This window comes from Melospiza melodia, chromosome 18 (genome assembly GCF_035770615.1).
Source record: "Melospiza melodia melodia isolate bMelMel2 chromosome 18, bMelMel2.pri, whole genome shotgun sequence".
Lineage (NCBI taxonomy): Eukaryota > Metazoa > Chordata > Aves > Passeriformes > Passerellidae > Melospiza > Melospiza melodia.
In genome coordinates, this window is record NC_086211.1 from 2,737,830 (window position 1) to 2,756,344 (window position 18,515).

An 18,515-nucleotide genomic window follows, 5' to 3' on the forward strand; every position below is an offset into this window, starting at 1 on the left:
ACAGAACGGAGCCTGGGGACAGACACACAGATCCTGGGGACAGAGCCACAGATCCTGGGCACAGACACAAAGAACAGATCTTGGGCACAGAACAGATCCTGGGGACAGACCCCCAGAAGAGATCCTGGGGACAGAGCCACAGACCAGACCCCGGGGACAGACAGACACACAGGACAGACCCTGGGGACAGCCGTGCCCAGGAGCTCCGGACAGCAGTGGGGACAAGGAGCCGCACCCTGGGGACACGGGGATGCCCTCACGAGTGGCAGTGCCACAGCACGGCCACGGCTCTGCACAGCCCGGTGACAGCAGTGACAGCCCTGCAGGGACGCTGGCTGTGCTGTGAGGTGACGGTGACAGGACAGGGGGATGCCCCGGGACAGGCACAGCCTGGCCTCGGCGCCCCGCGGGGAATTGGGGTGACAGAAATGAGCCCTCGGAGCCATCTGTGCTCAGAATGAGCCCTCGGAGCCGGCTGCGCTCAGCCCGACCCACAGTCGGCAGTTTCGGCCGAAAAAGGCTCCTCTTCCCCTTCCCCCAGGGCTCCTCTTCCCCTCCTTCCCCCTCGGCCCCTTTTCTCAGCTCCTGAAGGCAGCAGGTGTGTGAGCAAACCTCCTGCCCAAGGCTCGGCACTGCCAAAAGCAGCCGGGCTGAGGGAGGAAATCATCCCAGCAAAGCTGCTCAAGGGGAAGGCAAAGCACCCCTAAAACTTCAGGGCCAAACATTGCCCACCCTGTCTGCCTGTGCCACCTGCAGCTCTCCTTGCAGCACTGCCACTGGGGCAAGAGCCCAGCAGAAAAACACATTTTGTTGTCAGGAAAAAACTGTGCTCTGTCACCCCAGAGAGAGTGGGGCACCTCCAGAGCCAGGTGCAGATGGGCACTGAGGGATGCAAAACCTTGTGGGGGATGCAGAGGGATGCAAAGCCTGCTGAGGGATTCACGGCACTGGGAGGATGCACAGGGAGCTGCTGGTTTGTAAGAATCCTGGTTGATGCTCTGGGGAAGCAGTGAACTCAGCAGAGGAAGGGTTTTAATCCAGAAATGCAGAGCAGGGGGCTGGCGGTGGCTGCCCAAAGCTCAGGAACAGCCCCAGGGTGGCAGCCACTGCCTTGGCTGTGGGGCAGGAGCTCATGGGGCACCGTGTCTGGAGGTGCTCAGAGCCCTCAGAGGCTGCAGGAGGGCTGAGGGTGTCTGGGGCACAGGGGGTGAGGAATGGGGCACACGGCCAAGGAAATGGGGCTCCAGCCCAGCCAGCCCCAGAAGTGTACAGCTGAAAGCACACTGCCTGCTCCCTGCTCAGCCAGGAGGGACAAACCACCCCCAAGTGCTTCTCACTTCCCTCCCGAGGGCTCACCAGGGTGGAAACTGCGAGTCTCTGCTGCTATTTACAGCAGCGAGTTTCCCCTGCAAAACCCCGAGAGCAGCTCGGGGCTGGGGCCGCCTCTGCAGGGCCATCTCCTGCTCTGCCACACTCACCCAGCTCGGGCAGTGCCAAAATGGGGATGTCCCTGCCAGGGGAGGCTCAGCACAGCAGCGATCTCATCCTTTGTGCCAGGCACATGTGGCACTGTCCCTGCGGTGCCTCCTCTGCTGCTCCTTGCTCCAAGCCCTGAGGTGCTCAGGATGGTGCCAGAGCTGCTTCCCACCCTCCCTCAGGATCTGGGATCTCATGGGCCACATCCACGAGGTGCTGGGCTCCTCTGGGCTCTGCTCCCCGTGAGCAGGACCAGCCTCCAGCGTCCCTGCAATGGGCACGGCAGCCAAACATCCCCTGGCCCCTCCAGCTGCACGTGGCGAGCACAAATCAGGAGCTTTGAACCAACCAGAAGAACCCTTGGTGCTGCTCCACGAGTGCTTTTAGTAACTGGTATTGCTGCTTCCTTCCTCCTTGAGCTGCTTCTGCAGAAAGGTCCCTCTGGGCTGAGCTGAGTCACGGCTGTGCCACGCTGCCAGCGCCTCGTGTGCTGCCAAGCCATGCCCAGCATCCCTGCAGGAGCAGGGACAAACCTCTGGGGCTGCCAGCAGGGCAGAGGGGGCTCTTCGCCTCTGTAAAAACCAGATGTGCTATTAATGAGTTGTTAATGTGCTATTAATGAGTTATTAGTGTGCTATTGATGAGTTATTAATGAGTTATTAATGCTTTGTGCCCCCAGCCCAGCCAGGACTCAGCTGCCCATGCAGGGCATAGCACATAGCACAGCCCTCCTGCCTCCCAGACATGGAGGCACCTGAGAAAATCAGTGTTTAGGACACCTCACTAAAAAAAATAATCAGTGTTTAAGGCACCTCACTGAAAAAAAAAATAAAAATCAGCGTTTAAGGCATTTCACAAAAAAAAAAAAAAAAAAAAATCAGTATTTAAGGCACCTCACAAAAATAAAAAAAAATCAGTGTTTAAGGCAACTCACATGTTCTGTGAATTGTGAGCAGGAGACAGGACAGTGGCTTGTGCTGACCATGCTGGGGACATGGGGAGGATGGAAGTGCCTGGTCCTGGCAGGGTAAAACTCCTTTCCCTGAAGGAAGCACGCCCCTGGCACAGGCTGCAGTGGTGGAACCACCCCCGGAGGGATCTACAAGGTGTTTCAGGGTGGCACTTGGGGACGTGACCGTGGCAGTGCTGGGGACACAGCTGGGCTCAGTCTGAGAGGGTTTCTCCAGCCTTTGTGATTCTGGGATTCTGCTGAGAGCTCCCGCTCCACAGGGCCCTCTGCAGTGTGCCCACCCGGGCCAGCACACCTGTCCCTGTCCTGTGACACACCGCAGTGTCCCCACGCTGTCCCAGCAGCCCAGGCACCCAGAGCCAATGCAGGGCCCTGAGTGTGCAGCCAATTTGCATGGAAGGGACGAGGGGCAGCCCCAGGAAGTGCAGAGCCAGGCATTAACCAAATCTCTCTAATAATAACCCTGGGCCAGGCAGGGCTCAGTGCTGCAGCTCCAGGGCCATGGCTGGAGCCCAGGGGGAGTAGCCACTGCTGAGAGCCACATGTGAGTGACCCATGGGGGGCTCTGGGGTGGCATGGGGGGTTTGGGGCCAGGGCTGGGGCTGGGCATGATCCCGGGGCCAGCAAGGAGGGGAGGGGAGGCTCAGAGCTCCCGCCCTGCTGTGGGGCTGGAGGGGCAATCTCAGAACGGTTTGAGCTGGTGGGGAGCTGAATTCTCGTCCTGTTCCACCCCCCTGCCATGGCAGGGACGCCTCCCACTGTCCCAGGTGCTTCCAGCCCCATCCAACCTGGCCTTGGGCACTTCTAGGGACGGGGCAGCCCCAGCTGCTCTGGGCACCTGTGCCAGGGCCTGCCCACCCTCACAGGGAAGAATTTTTCCTGATAATTTATCTAAATCTACCCTCCTTCAGCTAAAAGCCATTCCCCCCTGTCCTGTGGTTCCTTGGAGCTTTGCATGAGGGGCCTGTGGGGAAATTCAGAGGGTCCTGAGAGGCAGAGGGAGAGACTCACCTGGCTCTGCTGGAAAATCCATGGCTGAGAATTCCGTGCTGGGAGCACCACGTGTACCTTGGGACTCCCCAGGGAGGGGAAGGTCTGTCCTAGAAGAGACCAAACATCTCCTTGGGGGTGTCCTTGGGAGGGAGGTGCCCAGGCTGCAGCTCCTCAGCTTTAACACAGCCCCAGATCTGTTCCCATCCCTTATCCCATGGGAAATCCACCCAGGCCAAGGCTGGCTCAGCCCCCTGCCACCCCAAGGGTTCCCTGCCAGCCCTGGGGCTGCTCTGGGTGCAAAGCTCAGCTTTGGTCCCAGAGCACCCGAGGGGAGCAGTGGCCTGAGCCTCGCTCTGCCCTGGGGATGTCTCTTTTATATTTTATATAAAATTAAATAAGTCATTATTTAATTTGATAGCAATGTTAATCGAACAAGTGGCAGTGTCAGGGCAGCATCCCAGTGCAGAGAGGATTTTCCCCTGGGAATGGGGGTGGGTTTCTCTCATGCTGCCCCAGGCAGGACCCAGCTCATCCTGCAGGGAAGGTTCTGGATGGGCAGGGGCAGCACAGATGTGCAAAGTGCCCAATCTCAGTCCTGGAGAGAGATCCTAGAGGAGCACTGGGGATTTTCTCTATAAAAATCAAAGTTTTGGCCCTGCCAAGCAGCAGCTCAGCCTGTGGGCACACAGAGCTGACAGTGCAGCTTGGGGAAGCTTTGAGCCTTTGGGGCCATCAGCACCAGCATCCCCCAGCCTGCAGGAAAGAGCTGCAGCTCCAGGAGGGCTCAGGGAGGGATGGGGCTCTCGGGAGCCCTCTCAGGCTGCAAAGGGCTCATGGCCAGCACTGCCCCCTCTGCTGGGTTTGAGCTTCCTGCAGCTGCAGCCCCTGCGTGTGGCACAGCCCAGGGGCTGTCATCAGCCAGCCAATTCCTCTAAATGTGAGGTCTGGGTGGTTTTTGTGCTGCTGAGAGCTGCTCCTGTGCCTCTGGCATCACATCCAGTGCACAATGGCACTGGGAGCACTGGGGCAGCAGAGGATGGGACAAGAACCCCTGACAGGGACAAGAGCACGTCCACCTCCAGCTGGCACTGCTTAAACTGGTGCCTGAAGTCTCCTGGGGAGATTTCCCTCCTTCTTCTGCTCTGACATTTCTTATTCATCAGCCTGGTTTCACTATGACACCAGAACACCCAAGAGAAAGGGCAGCAATGACACACAAGGTGGTGGTTCTGGTACTTTCAGAAAAGCCTGTAAGGATAGCAATAGTCCCCAGTGCTCCTCTGGCAGGTGCAGGGACCCTCAGACCCCCAGGGCACAGCTCAGGGGCACCTCCAGGCCAGGGTGGGCTCTGTGTGTGTCCCCTGGCACTGGCACAGGACACACACAGAGCCTGAACAGCAGATTGGGCTGTGTGAGCCTGGGCCCAGAGAGGCTGAGGCACAGCCAGGATCCCCCCGCAGGGTCCCAGCCCCACAAGGGGACAAAGTGGCTGCAGAGCTCCCCACGGTGACCCCCCCACACCCACCTGTGTCTCTCCTGCAGCCATGGATGGGCCACGAGCGGGGCAGGATGCCATGAGGAACTGCACTGACCAGCAGTACTGGGACACCCTCGTTTCGCAGTGCATCCCCTGCAGCCTGGCCTGCGGGCAGTCCCTGGCCAGGAAGTGTGATGCTGTGTGTGGTGAGTCTGGGCCGCCCTGCATGGGAGAGCCAGGGATGGGGCCAGGCTGGGAGGGAGGAGCAGAGCCTGGGATGAGCCCCAGGGCGGGCTCAGAGCCAGCTCAGGCCAAATGCACACGGGGATGTGGCAGCTCCCCAGGGATGGGCTGGGGCTGGCAGGACCAGGGGCTGCAGCTCTGCTCCCTTCTGGGGTCACCAGGCTGCACCTGCACTCCTGTTCCCTACTGGGGAATGCCCCATTCCACCCTCCAAAGGCAGGGATGTGGATAATGACAAACCCCCAGCCTGGGACAGGGCCTGAAAACACCTGGGGAGGAGGACAAGGGACAAATGAACTCTGGTGCCCAGCCCTGTGCCAGCACCCTTCCTGGAGCCACAGGCTGAGGTGGCTTCACCCCTCCAGGGCTCACTCAGCAGCCACAGGTGAACATCTCCTCCTTGAGGACAGGAGATGCCATTCCTGGCATCCTGAGGCAGGTTTTGGTGTGTCCCAAGGCGCTGTGCAAGCCCCAGGGCAGCAGCAGCAGCAGCCAGGAGCCCCCAGGTGAGCCCAGGCTGGCTGAGACCATCCCCTCCCCTCAGCTGCCAGCAGGGGCCTTTCCCCAGCTCTCCAGCCCAAATCCCGGGTCTGTCCCCCTGGCAGCCCCACTGATGCTGTCAGTGCTGGGGCTGCAGGCAGGTCCCCCCTGAGCTGCCAGAGCAGGAGCTGGGCTCGTCCTGCCGTGCATTGGGGTGGGATGGATGTGCTGAGGACACCGTGATCATCTCACTCCCCTCCTCTCTCCTTCCCCAGAGTCCATGGACTGCAACAACAGACCTGGGTTTTACTACGATGATCTGGTGAAGAGCTGCATCAGGTGCAGCTCGGTGTGCGGGCAGCACCCCCGGGAATGCGCCCCGTCCTGCGAGCGTGAGTTGGGCAAGGGGCACCAGAACCCCCCCTTGTCCTGGAACTGGGGCTGGGGAAAGCAGCCAGGGCCCATTTCCCATTTCCTCCATCCCACCCTGGCCTTTCCCTGTGCTCACAGCCTGGGCAGCTCCCAGGGCAGGGGGGAGTTGGCAGCCCTGGGTCCCACCCGGCTGAGCTGCCCCAGGGAGGGGCAGAAAGAGGGGACAGGTAGAGCCCCAAGATCCCCAAGTCCTACACTGGGGTTGGGGTCCTACACCCCCTGAAGATGTGGGAGGGTGTGAAAGGGGCATGGGAAGGGATCTCCTCCACCTCACCATGGAGAAGCACCAGCGGGCAGAGGGGACACGGAGCTGCTCCCAGACCCTTTCCCAGCGCAGGGCACAGCGCTGGCAGCTCCTTCCCTGCCAGAAAGGCTCCGCAGAGGTGTCTGAGGGGTCCTGTCCGTCTGTCCTGCCGCAGCCACGCCCGCGGCCGTGCTGGAGCCGGAGCCGTGCGCGGAGCAGGAGCCGTGGCTGGCGCTGTGGCTGCTGCTCGGGCTGTGCCTCGCCAGCCTGGGCTGCTCCCTGCTCCTGGGCTGGAGCCACCTGCGCAGGAGGGGAGAGCCGGGACACTGCCAGCCCAGCGCCGCCCCCTGCCACTGCCGGGAGGACCCCGCCAAAGGTGGGTGACACCGGGACGGGGGGGAGACTGGGGGGCAGGCTTGGGCAGAGCTATTTCCTAAAGGGAGGGAGAAAAAGCAAAGACAATGAGGATGAGCCTGGGAGAGGAGCAGGACTGGAGCCCTGTGCCCGATTCTCCACCCTGACCCTTCAGTCACTCCCTCCCCAGGCACAGATTCCCTCTTGGAGCTGCTCCACGGGCAGCAAATCTCCAGTCTCCATCCAGAGGGTGAGGGGACAAAAGCCAACCCCCTTCCAAAATGAACGCCTGAAAACAACCCAACCCTCTTCCAAAACGAGCATCTGTCCCACAAAAACCCCATAAATACCCAGTTTTAGTTCTGCAGCCAGAGGGGCTTCACAAGTCCTTGTGTCAGGGAGAACAGGAGAAAGGATGCTGGGGAACAATTCACCATGGAAAAGGTGGTTTCATTCTTCCTCCTTTTCTTCTCTCCTGCCTTTCCAAAGAAAATAATGCCTACTTACCTGTTTCTGCACACACATCACACACACCTATGTTTACATGCACCCACCTCAAAGCCATCAATGTCAAAAATCACTGAGGAAAACCCCATGAGCCAATGTGACACCTGGAGTCACTCCAGGGACTGTCCCTCAGGCCATTCCTGTCTGCTTTGCTGAAGGACACAGGGATCAAAGGGTGATCTTCAAGATAAGCCACCAGGTCTGGAGAGATTCTCTGGGTGTTCCTGGTGGTGCAGTGAGTCCATGCTGGGAGCTGGGTGTCCTCTCCAGGTCCAGGAGCAGCTTTTCACCGGCTCTAGGGCAGCACTCCAGAGCATTCCCAGGTGAGAGCTGCTCCTGGGCCCCTCGGCTGATGCATTTATTTGCAGATGGACTGGTGGAAGCCGCCAGCGTTGCTGAGGGATTCACCAGCATCAGAATCCCAGAGCCAGTGGAAACCTGTGGCTTCTGCTTCCCTGGACATGGCTCTGCTGTCCAAGAGACCAAACCGTGCCCCAGCAGCTCCGGCCACCCTGGGGACAGGGCTGCTCCCTCCTTCTCCGGGATCTGCAGCACGGGCAGCGCTGGGGCCCTGCCCAGCCCTGAGGATGGCCACTTCAAAATCATCTGCTCTCCTGCCCAGGAGAAAACGCCCATGGTGTGAGCACAGAGGGGTTCCAGCACGGGATCACAGTGGGAGGATGCTCTCTGTGCCCCCAAACCAAAGCTGCTTCACCCTCTGTTGCCTGGCACAGCCTCTGCCCAGCCCAGGCTGCAGGACACAGACAGGGCTGGAGGCTGCACAGAGCTGTTTGCTTCCACTCAGGAAAACAAATTCCCATTTTTCTTGTGCACTCCCAGTGAAAGAAGTCACTTCCCATGTGGCAGCATCTGACTTCATCCTCCAGCTTGACCTGGGTGCATCCCAGCCCTTGGAGACATCTCATGGGGGCTTTTCATCCTGGTTCCACACCAGCATCCCTGCAAAGGATCCCTGCTCTCCTCTCCTCTCCCTGCCTGCAGATTCCTTCATCAATCAGAACAATGTTCAGCACAGCTGTAAACCTCTGAAATGTGGAATTGGGTCCAAGGATTTACTGGTGAAATTGATAAGGAGCCAGTGTGGGAAGCTCCAGTGCCAGTTCCCAGCACTGCCATGGGTGATGGTGAGGCTTTGCCTCAGGACCAGGACATGATGCTGCACATGAGGAGCTGGGACAGGCACCAAAACCTTCAATGGAACTGGGTTTAAATATGAAAATTCATCCAAGGCTGAGAACTTTCTACAAAACTGGATTTATGTATATCTGACCTGGGTTATTCTGAAGAGCTGGTAAAAGTGAGGAATCAGCTGGAGATAAAGCTGCTTTGAGAGAATATTTTTTTTTTATCTAACCTGGCTTTGAAAGCTATCACAGAAAAATAGGGGTTTCAACGTGTAATTTGAAGTTCTCATTTCCACTAAAGGAGACTGTAAGATTTATTTTTTTTTTTTTTTGCAAAGAATCACTCCTGGTAGGAGCTCATCCCTTCCACTGTCTTAAACTAGAGCTTTAAACTTGAAAGAATAAATGTAATTCTATATATGCACCCCTTGGAAAGCAGGTTTTGCACTTAGCTTGGGGCAGCACCAGCACATCCTCCCCTGGCACCAATGCCCCCAGCTCTGTGCCCCCTCTGCCCAAACTTCCCAGCAGGGACAGGGAATTCAGGAGAAGGAAAACCCTCAGCAGCATCAGCCAGGGCCTCCCCAGGCTGCCCCTTCCAGCAGGGGAACACCTGGATCCAGGCCAGCTCTGGTGCCCTACAGACCTTCAGGTGCCACCTCCAGGAACCCCTGGCCATGGCATTTGCACAGAGATTCAGAACCTTATTTAAAAACAGGATAGAATTAGTGAACACATGCCACCACTGCTGCAATTAGGGCATCCCTGAAGGATCAAGAGGTATCAATTATTCAAATGAGAAGGATTTTAGGGCCATGCCTGTGCTATGAGAGCAGGAGGTCACCCTGTGTGGCACCAGGAGCCCCAGCTGGCTCAGGAGGTCACCCACCTCACACCCAGGCAAAGCCAGGATGGGACAGGGCTGCTCCTCCTGTCACCGTGTGGTGTCCCAAAAATTGGGGAAAACTCTCAGCAGAAGCCAGGTCCTGCCCAGACACAGGAGGGGAGCATCCCTCACCATCCCCTCCTTGTGGGAATAGAACTACAATTATCAGCACAGAAAAGGTAACAGAGAGCAACTTGAACAAATTAGCAGGAAAATAACAAACACCCTTAGCTGCAGAACCAAGAGGAATCAGGGGATTTGGGCATTTTACAGCAGCTCTGAAAGAGCATACCTGGAGACATCAGTTCCAGTGTCAGAGGGACACCATGAACAGGACACAGTAATTCCAGATGGGATGGGTCCAACCCCATTGGGAATTAAGGGCACTGATTCTGAGCAGGATCTCCTGCCCAGGGTTTAACCAATTCTCACATTTCTGCTTTTTCCATCAGGCACCAGCATCAGGCAAAGCTTTATCTCTACTCCAGAGGCTGAGGGACATGAAAATGGAGCTAAAAGCACTTTCTGGCTATTTTTGTGTCCTCTGTAGAGTCGTGTTCACTGCTGGCAGGTAACAGAACACACCCCACCGTGAGCCTGCACGGCTGCACCACTCTTTGTTTCCAGTCATTTCTGCAAATGCCTCCTCCCAACAGACCCAGCTGTGCCGATAGAAAATGTACCTCAAAATAAACAAATCAAGCCCAAAGTGCTCCCCTGGATGAGGAGCTGTCGGTGCTGGCTGTCAGCACATCAGGGAGCCTTTGCCTCACCCTCCCTTAGGGTGCTCCAGCGTTTTCCTGCAGGCGATGCTGAGGGAGTTCCAGAGGAACCTCCCGGGAATGATTCCGTGCAGGAGCTGCAGGGCTGAAGGGATGGAGGGGAAGAGAGGGCTGTGTGTGAGAGAAAGCAGCAGGAGGGGTAGGGCTGCTCATACGCCAGCAGCCGCTCTTCCATTTTTATAGGAAAAGGGAAAATGCTGTCCCCTCCTCTCGGAACCGGCGTGGATTTACTGCTGCTGGCAACAGAACCTGGTGTGATTGGGGCAGGGACACGGGGGGTGGGCTGGCAGGGGGGAGAAGGGGGTAAGAAAAGAATAAAAGACCTTTTAATACCCTAAGAATTCTGCTTTTGAAACCAGAAAGAGAGCCTTGAAAGCTCCCCCCGAGAACCATCTGCGCCGGTGCAGCCGCACAGAGCAGGAGCCTCTCCACCAGATGGGCGGGGAGGAAAAATTAAGGGTGATTTATACGGCTGCCTCGGCCCCAAACAATTTGTTCCTAAAGGCTGTAACAAAGCCGGCTGCAGCAGCTCCGCCGGCTGAGCGTGTGCTGTGCAAAACAGAATTCATTAAAAGGGCAGCCAAAGGCTCAGAGCGACAAAGCGAAGGCAGCGCTGGAACTATCCTCATCCCCATCCCCATCATCATCCTCATCCTCCTCGGCGTTTGCCGCGGGGTGGCAGTCCCGCTCCGGCCGGGATGCAGCAGCAGCGCTGGGCATGGCAGGGCTGGCTGCTGCTGCTGCATTATTAACCAGCGCGGAGCGCAGCCACGGGGCCGGGCTCGCCCTGGGAAGGAGGGGCCGCTCTCCTGCGGCTCCTGCTCAGGAATGCTCGGCTCAGAGCGGGCGGCACCGAGCACAAAGGGGAATTAAATTGTTACACAGGCAGGAACGCGACGGTCTCGGCAGTGCGGGCACCCCCGCACCACACCCAGCTCCTGGGTCTGGCTCGGGATGTTCCATTTGTCCTGCCCTCCTCCGTGCCCTGTCGCCGATGTACAAAACCTCCTCGTACCGTTCCAGTCTGTGTGCAAATCAGAAGAATTCCACCTGTTCAGCTGCTCCTGTAAGATGGTAACTTAAAACCCAAACACTCAATTCCCTTATTTTGCTGTTTATCAGACTGTGTGAGACACCTTGTACCTCATTCCTAAAGGCTTCGATCCCTCCCTGCCTTCCCACACTGGCAAAGCTGGGGAATGCCTGGCAGGGGATTTATTCAGAGATTAAAGATCAGAGCAGCTGTGGCTGCCCCTGGATCCCTGGAAGTGTCCAAGGCCAGGCTGGATGGGGCTTGGAGCAACCCGGGAATGTGGAAGGGGCTGGAACAAGATGATGCTGAAAATCCAACCCAAACCATTCTGTGACTTTTGGTGTGACACCAATTCACACAGTGCCCAGCTGACACTTCACCCTCTCCACACTGGAGAACAAAGCTGGTTTTGCTCTTAGCTCTGTTCTGAAGGTTTCCTCTCCCAGGCTGCAATTCCACCCCCAGCCCAAGCTCCTGAGAGTGAGATCCAGCACGAGCAGCTCCTGCTGGTGCCTCCCCACAAGACAGAAGGGGAGGAAAGGCCCCAGAGCTGAGAACACCAACACACAGACTGTGCCACTGCTAGAGGAGAAGAGCCCGTGAAGAGTTAATCCATGTGGGAGGATACAAGGAACCAATACCAGCCTAGCACAAACCAGGAAAATGTGTTGTTTACTTAGAGCACTGCAGAAGGGCTCAATAGCAGCAGATCCATCACTCAAAGCTGCCCCGGCAGCGACCATTCCCAACAGATGGTACATTTTTCACCACTGAGGTTCTCTCAAGTGTCAGATATATGTAAATCCACCTTTGGAAAGCAGCAGGAGGGATAAAAAACCAAACCAAAACCAGCAACAACAAAATAAGCGCTTTTGAGAAATTCAAACTTATTCACAAGATTAAAAAAAAAAAAAACAACAAAACAAAACCAAAAAGAACCAAGACCACTCTTACAGTATAAACACACCAATTCATTCATTTTTACTGATGGTTGCATTTATGAATTTCATTCTCGTGAAAAAAGGGAATAAAAGGAAAAAAATTAAGAAAATAGCTATTTATAGAAAACAAAACAAAAAAGGGCTCAAACAACAGAATCTGTGCTGATGCTTTTGGATGAGCAGTCCGATGGCATTGAACATTACCTGTGCAAGCAGGCATGCTTGAAAACCTGTCTGAGTACTGCAGCTTCAGTCCCACAATCCAGGATTTCTTTTATGGTTGTTGGAAAAAAAAGAGCCTAATAGTTTCATACTGTATTTATTTAATAACTAAAATTCACAAATAAAAAGATACTTGCAAAGTCCTTTAGTTGTCTCATCCCCTCCTCCTCCACTCTACTGCTTTCAGACCCATATGCATAAAAAAATGGGTTTGGATTTTTAATTTTAACTGTTATATGATTGGTCGTTGGAGCTGAAGCACCAAATGGAGAAGATGCTTTATGGAGATGAGGGTAGAATCCTTTGCCTTCCCACACACATTTTTGGAGGAACACAGGAGATGTACCAGTGCCCGGACTCCTCTGCTCCCATTTCCCCCACCCAGAGCATTCCTTTCATTTTATATTTCCTCTGTTAGGTGACTGACTGCAGCCTCTTTTCCCCCTTTCCGTCCTCGTGGGACTGCACACACGTTGGACATTGTTCATTTCTCACTCTCCAGGCTGTGAGTCAGTGTCAAGTAGGTCCTGTTACAGCTCAGTGCGAGTTGGTTTGTAATGGGTCTTTTCATTTCAGGTAGGTTTGTGTGTCGATTCAGAAGGCTTGAGTTGTTTCTTCCTTGTTTACATCTGACAAGCTGCTGGATAAGGCTATTCATACTCCAGGAACTGTTTGTGATAGAACAGCAAATATCTGCAAGAGAGCAGAGGGACAGTGGCAGTTCTGTGCCAAAGCAGATGAGTTTCCATTGATGCAACCATAAGACATGAGGGCTGTTAATTTTGGTTTTCTTTTCAATTTGAGACGATTCCAGGGATGAGAAGGGGGGAAGCCAGCTGACATAATTTTACCAGCAACTCAGGGAACTGAACAGCTGTACATCAAAGAGGAATCCCATGGGTGCCCCATCCCTGGAAGTGTTCAAGGCCAGGGACAGGGCTTGGAGCAACCTGGGATAGTGCAAGGTGTCCCTGTCCATAGCAGGGGGTTGGAATGAGACGAGATTTAAGGTCTTTTCTTAGCCAAGCCATTCTATGATTCTATGAAAGAGTCAAACCTTGTAAAATCTACTCAGGACCTGAAAACTCTGGAGGATCGGATTCTGTTGGTGCTCAGACAGGCAGCAACCATTTAACACTGATGTGGCACAAAATAAAGGTGCTTTAAGGTACAGCTGTTGCTTCAGAGTCACACTACCAGAGATCAGACCAGGATTACTGCAAACTGCTCCCATTTACTGGAACAGAAGCAAAGTGAAGCAGCAGCCATGTGGGTGAACACTCATGTCCCAGTCAAGTATCTGATGTGTCAATCTGCACTCAAATCTTGTGTTTTAAAGGATGAAGTTCTTCCTGACCCTAACTGCTGTGTGTGTACTGGTACAGCAGGGAGCCCAGCCCCTCAGCAGCCACACAGAACAAGGGGACTGATCTCCACACAACCCTTACCCACCCTGACAGCCTCAGAGCACTTCTGAGACGTTCCAATTGTTACAATTCCATCCAAGCCCTGTGGATTCCCTCACGAGATGCAGAGCTAAAGTGTCAGCCTTTATCTGAACCAGGGAAATGCATCAAAGCTCCAACCAGCCTTTATGGGCAATAGCTGTGTTGTACATCCTCTTCTCCTTGCCTCTGGCAGGTTCTTCCATGGGCATAACCCCACCTGAGCACCAGGCATGCGTTACTGAATTACAACAAACTCATTTCTCTGCTCACCTCAAAGCAGAAGTTCCCTGCCAAGTCATTTAACACTAAAATTCAGGTATTATAGATTTCTGTTTTTACTTCCCGATTGAAGTTTAAAAAAAGGAAAAACGGGGAAAATCTATTAAAAAAATTACAACCTGAACATTGTGCCTGCAGCAATCCTTGAAAATGTCATGAATAATTAAAACAAGAATGGTAAAGACTTATCTCTGCAGTACCAAGTCCACAGTGGAAAATGCAAAATGAAGACTTCAGATTTTAAGTTGCTTTTTTCTTGGAACATACACCAGTCCCCAGTGCTTCCCTCAAATAAGGAACACCACGGTGCTTCCTTGAAAAATACTGCTCTGTCCTCCCAAAGCTTGTGTAATATAAATATCAGAAGCCATAATGTCAATCTGAGATTAATTTAAAGCCATGAGCTAAGGAACAGCTCATGTTCTCTACCTGCCTCCCATAGAGCTTTGCTATTCTGGGTCACAGCACTTCCTTCATGGCTTTTCTTCCAATCTTTTACACTCATTATAATCCAAAGGTTCTGCAAGCACAGACTGGATTGTGTCAGAGGTAAGCACTGCTCCTGCACTGGGAGATCACATCACTTTGGTTTTCAGAATCCCTTCCATGAGCAGGAGTTTGGACATGAGCAGCAGTTCCAGACATTGCAGTCACCTGATGTCCCTTGTCCTTCCCCTTCCTTTCCTTCAGCAAATCCAGGGTTATAAAGCAATCATGGATAAATTTAACTGTGCAGCCTCCATGCTGAAGCACTGAGCATTACAGGGGATATTCAAGAGAGAAATTATCCTTCTCTATGATTTAAAAGGGTTTTTTTTTAAGTAAGGAAAACCCAACAAAGGTGAAAGTTTGCCTTCTTTTCCCCTTCCCAGGGCACCACTTACCCTTCACTGTCTAGCACATCCTTAATGCTTGCCTTGGTGATAATGGCATCATCACACTTGAACCACTGGTCCTTGTGCTGCCTGATGAAGCTGGTATAGTGCCCACTCTCCAAGGTTCCCTGGTGATTAACTACTGCAAACAAGGAATACCTGGGACAGGAAACAGACCATCAATATGTGCATCCAAAGGGGGAAAGAACAGACATTTCAGACAGGCAGAAACTTTTGTTCATAAGCACACATAGTAATGGTAAAGGATCTGATCCACCATAAAACAGCAGCTCTAACACTAGATGGGAAGAGGGTGGCCTTGCCCAGGGAAAAAAAGAAAAATTTCTCTTTTCCTGTCTTGCTATTTTTGCAACTCTCCAGTTTGGTGATCACTGTCAGCTTTACCAATACTGGCTACCAAATTTGCTTCTAAAGTAGATCAATATTGGTGCATTCCTGAAGAGGAACACTGATTACCCAGTCTGACCTTCTACTTCCCTGATTTACTCTAGTGAACCAGAAAAAATGCATCTGAGGTATGGGAAGGAGGTAATCTTAGATATTTCTAATGATAAACTGCTGAACTGATTAACTGCCCTTAATCTGCAAAGCCTGTACTTATTTTGAAATACTGAATATATTCAGCCTCAACTTCCAGCTCTCAGATGCTGCTGTGCATTTGCCTGAAAACTTGCAGGTCTACCTCTGTTCCAAAAAAGATACTGATAAGCAAGTTGCTCTCATTTTTTTTTCCTTCTCTTTTTTTAAAAGTGCAAGAATGAAGTCTTTAGCTCTTTTGTTCTAAGGTAAGATTTTGTTTCCAGTCTTAAATACACTAGTGGCTCTTTTTCAAGCATTTTCCACTCTCTTTAACTCTTTCTTAAAATGCTGCCCTCACACTTTGTGTGTGACACAAGCACAGCTGAATAATGGTAAAATAATCTCTCTAATCTCACTTGATATTGTCCTACTCAAGTTGAAAATTCACAGAACTCTCTGACACAGTGGTGCCACAACAAGGCACCTATTCACTGACTGCCTACAGAGCCACTGATTTAGAGCCACCCTGTCTAGGGGAGCCCTTGAATCCAGCTGGGATGGACAGCACACTTCAGTCCCAGCTGGAGCCTTCTGACATTGCCCCAGCCCTTCCCAGGCACCCAGATCCCTGAGGAGAAGTCTCTGCTCTCATTACCTAAATCTGCTTAATTTTCAACAATTTCTCCAAGTTAAGGCATGTGCAAACCACAAAATGATCAGCTGTGTTACCTTCAGACCTTTTCTAGCCCTACATCTAATGATTCAAGCTGTAGGCCCACACACCACCTGCATGGTGACACCTGCACTAAGACCTGGTTAGTTTGGTTTTACATATTTGTGTGATTCCAGTTTCTTACTGAAACCTTTAGTGGCAAATCAAGTGCCTTGAATTTAAATACACAACAGCAGCAATGAAAATTGTAATCTTATTTAACTGAAGAGGTAAGGTTTGTGTGACCATTTCTATTCGTTTCAATTACACCCCCTTTACATTCTTAAGCAAGGCCCACACCAGTCCATCATTTATTCTGACTGGAATCAATATCTGCCCAGGAGACCCCAGGATTACTGGGATCACCTGCTCCTGACTTTGAGTGTCAGTGTTCTAATTACTTTCTTTGGTCTTCTGGAACTCCCTTTGCCATTGCAATAGGAAGAGGAATATTTCAAGGCAACACCCATCTCTTGTAACAAACATTGTGACCACAGCATTTCATTTTGCCCACAGACCATTTGAGGGTCTCACCCTCAGCTCTGGAACAGAAGGGCAGAACTGCAGTGAGTGAAGCTTTGCTTTGCAACATTCCAGACTTACTGTGCTGTCAGATATGGAAATGCACTGGCACTGCAGGGTATAAAGCAACACTATCTCCTTCTAGAAGGCAATACCTTTCACAACAGGAGGCATGGAATGTACCACTTACTTATTATCATTGTTTAGACTATCCGTCGGCTGCTGGTACTGCCCGTTCATTCTGCTCTCTTTACTGCAACACACACACACACAAAAATCCAGTCACTTAAAGCAGTGGCTCCCCAAACCCAGGAAATTGCTCTGACATGACACACAGCCTGTTTTCTGAATCCAGGTCCTTATTCCAGCTGAGCAGCAAAGGGCTGATTAGGATGCTAAAGATGCTTTATTTGCTCTCACAGCAGTGCTACATCACAAACACCATTTCTCCTCCTGGTCAAGGCTCCAGTGCTGCAAACACACATCTGCTTACGTCAAATGTTTTATCCAAAAAGCTTCAAAACAGGTTAAGAAAAGATTTGTATTTGAAACCCGGGAAATTATCTAATTACATCAGTCCTTTATCTTGTAATGGGTCAATCATCTTGGCTCTGACTTCTGAATTCATTTTGTGTTTTGACAGCAGCAATAGGATTATGCTGTTGATTTCCTAGCTGGTGAAATTCAGAGTACTGAGTTATGCCTGCTGATTATCCCATCTCTATTCCATTATGCTGGATACCTTTCATCAGCAGAGCCTGTTCAATCCAGGGAGAATTCACCAGAGAGGAACAAGGAAGTCTCAGGAATATATTGGAATAAACCATATATTCTTAATATAACAGTATTTAACAGAGCCTCAGAGCTCTTCTTTCCCTCTTGGTAGAAGCATCTACTTTCTTTCCTGGGTAATAAGGAGTGCAGGCAAAGCTTGAAATTGTAAGTAAAATTTCAGCATCAAACAGAGTCTCTCTGTTAAGAGATACCATGGTTTGGGGCTTTCTGCACTGCTTCAGATATAATTTAAATCTGAATATCCTCTTGCATATTTGCATGAATGTCTGACAAATACTTTTTAATTAAGCTGATTAAACTCCTTTCATAAAGGTGCATTTATATAAATGCCACGTCTTCCACAAACCTGGGAGGTGGCAGAAGTCTTGCTGTTCCTATTTTAATCTGGACTATGTTTTTGCTTCTTGCAGCATTCTCTAAACAGAAGGTGAAGGTACTAAACAAAAACCCCCAGATTTGCTTATGTGCAGGAATAAAAAGGGAGGATTTTTATAACTTCAGGAATACTGGTTAGGGCTTAGGCTGGCTCTGTTCTGGCCAACTGCACAGGATGGCAGGTGGGTGGGCACGGAGGGGATGGGACCAAAGCAGGGATCTGAAGGCAGGATGGATCTGGGTCTATAAATTGAACAGGCAACCAGAAACATAACACACATTAATTAAAGAACCTCACCAGAATGTTTAAATATAAATCCTTTTCAGGCACATGAAACTGAACAGTTTATCTAAAAATGGGTTTAGAGAAGCTACATCTTCCACAGAGAAGCTCATGGCAGAAGTGCCACCACAGACACTGTTCTGTACCCTCAGGAATGCTCCTTGTTTTGTGCTGCACGTGCGTGAATTGAGAACCAGTTCTGCCCAGCTCTGTGGGGTGTTCTGGGCTGGGAACCCACCTGGAAGCCATGAAAGGTGTCATGTCCAGCTCCAGGGGAAACGAGACATACGTAGTGATCTTCCGCCTCAGTTTGGCTGAGTGTTCAAACCGCTGCAGGCAAAGGCAAGAGGTTTCTTCTTTAGAGAAAGGGTAAATTTTATCTCTTTTATAAATGTCCTAAGCTTAGAAACAATAACATGAAAGCACATTAGCAGTCACTATACAGGGACAGCCCCAGAGTTTTCCTACCAGCTCTGTGGGAATGTCCATGTAAATAACAAC

At 52.0% G+C, this 18,515-nt stretch overlaps 2 protein-coding genes across 3 annotated transcripts in view; one reads left to right on the forward strand and one right to left on the reverse strand.

Moving 5' to 3' along the window:
* Positions 1–2,917: 2,917 nt before the first annotated feature.
* Positions 2,918–8,700, forward strand: TNFRSF13B (TNF receptor superfamily member 13B). Its single transcript, XM_063171409.1, has 6 exons — positions 2,918–2,990; positions 4,982–5,122; positions 5,915–6,040; positions 6,382–6,420; positions 6,491–6,691; positions 7,545–8,700. The coding sequence occupies exons 2-6, from the start codon at positions 4,984–4,986 to the stop codon at positions 7,817–7,819; spliced, it is 780 nt and encodes a 259-aa protein (XP_063027479.1). The 5' UTR covers positions 2,918–2,990; positions 4,982–4,983; the 3' UTR covers positions 7,820–8,700.
* Positions 8,701–11,972: 3,272 nt separating this feature from the next.
* Positions 11,973–18,515, reverse strand: part of USP22 (ubiquitin specific peptidase 22) — an 88,649-nt gene continuing 82,106 nt past the window's right edge. For both annotated transcript variants that reach the window (XM_063171682.1, XM_063171681.1), the window contains 4 exons: positions 18,253–18,344; positions 16,752–16,814; positions 14,797–14,946; positions 11,973–12,878 (listed from right to left, as the gene is read on the reverse strand). In XM_063171682.1, coding sequence (XP_063027752.1) covers positions 12,836–12,878; positions 14,797–14,946; positions 16,752–16,814; positions 18,253–18,344 — 348 coding nt within the window. In that variant the 3' untranslated portion in view covers positions 11,973–12,835. The remainder of the gene's footprint in view (positions 12,879–14,796; positions 14,947–16,751; positions 16,815–18,252; positions 18,345–18,515) is intronic.

Excerpts from the sequence above, each read along its gene's own strand:
- TNFRSF13B (XM_063171409.1), top strand. The coding sequence starts at position 4,984 with ATGGATGGGCCACGAGCGGGGCAGGATGCCATGAGGAACTGCACTGAC. Across the intron at positions 5,123-5,914 it reads GAAGTGTGATGCTGTGTGTG|AGTCCATGGACTGCAACAAC; the intron begins GTGAGTCTGGGC and ends CTCCTTCCCCAG. Across the intron at positions 6,692-7,544 it reads CCGGGAGGACCCCGCCAAAG|ATGGACTGGTGGAAGCCGCC; the intron begins GTGGGTGACACC and ends ATTTATTTGCAG.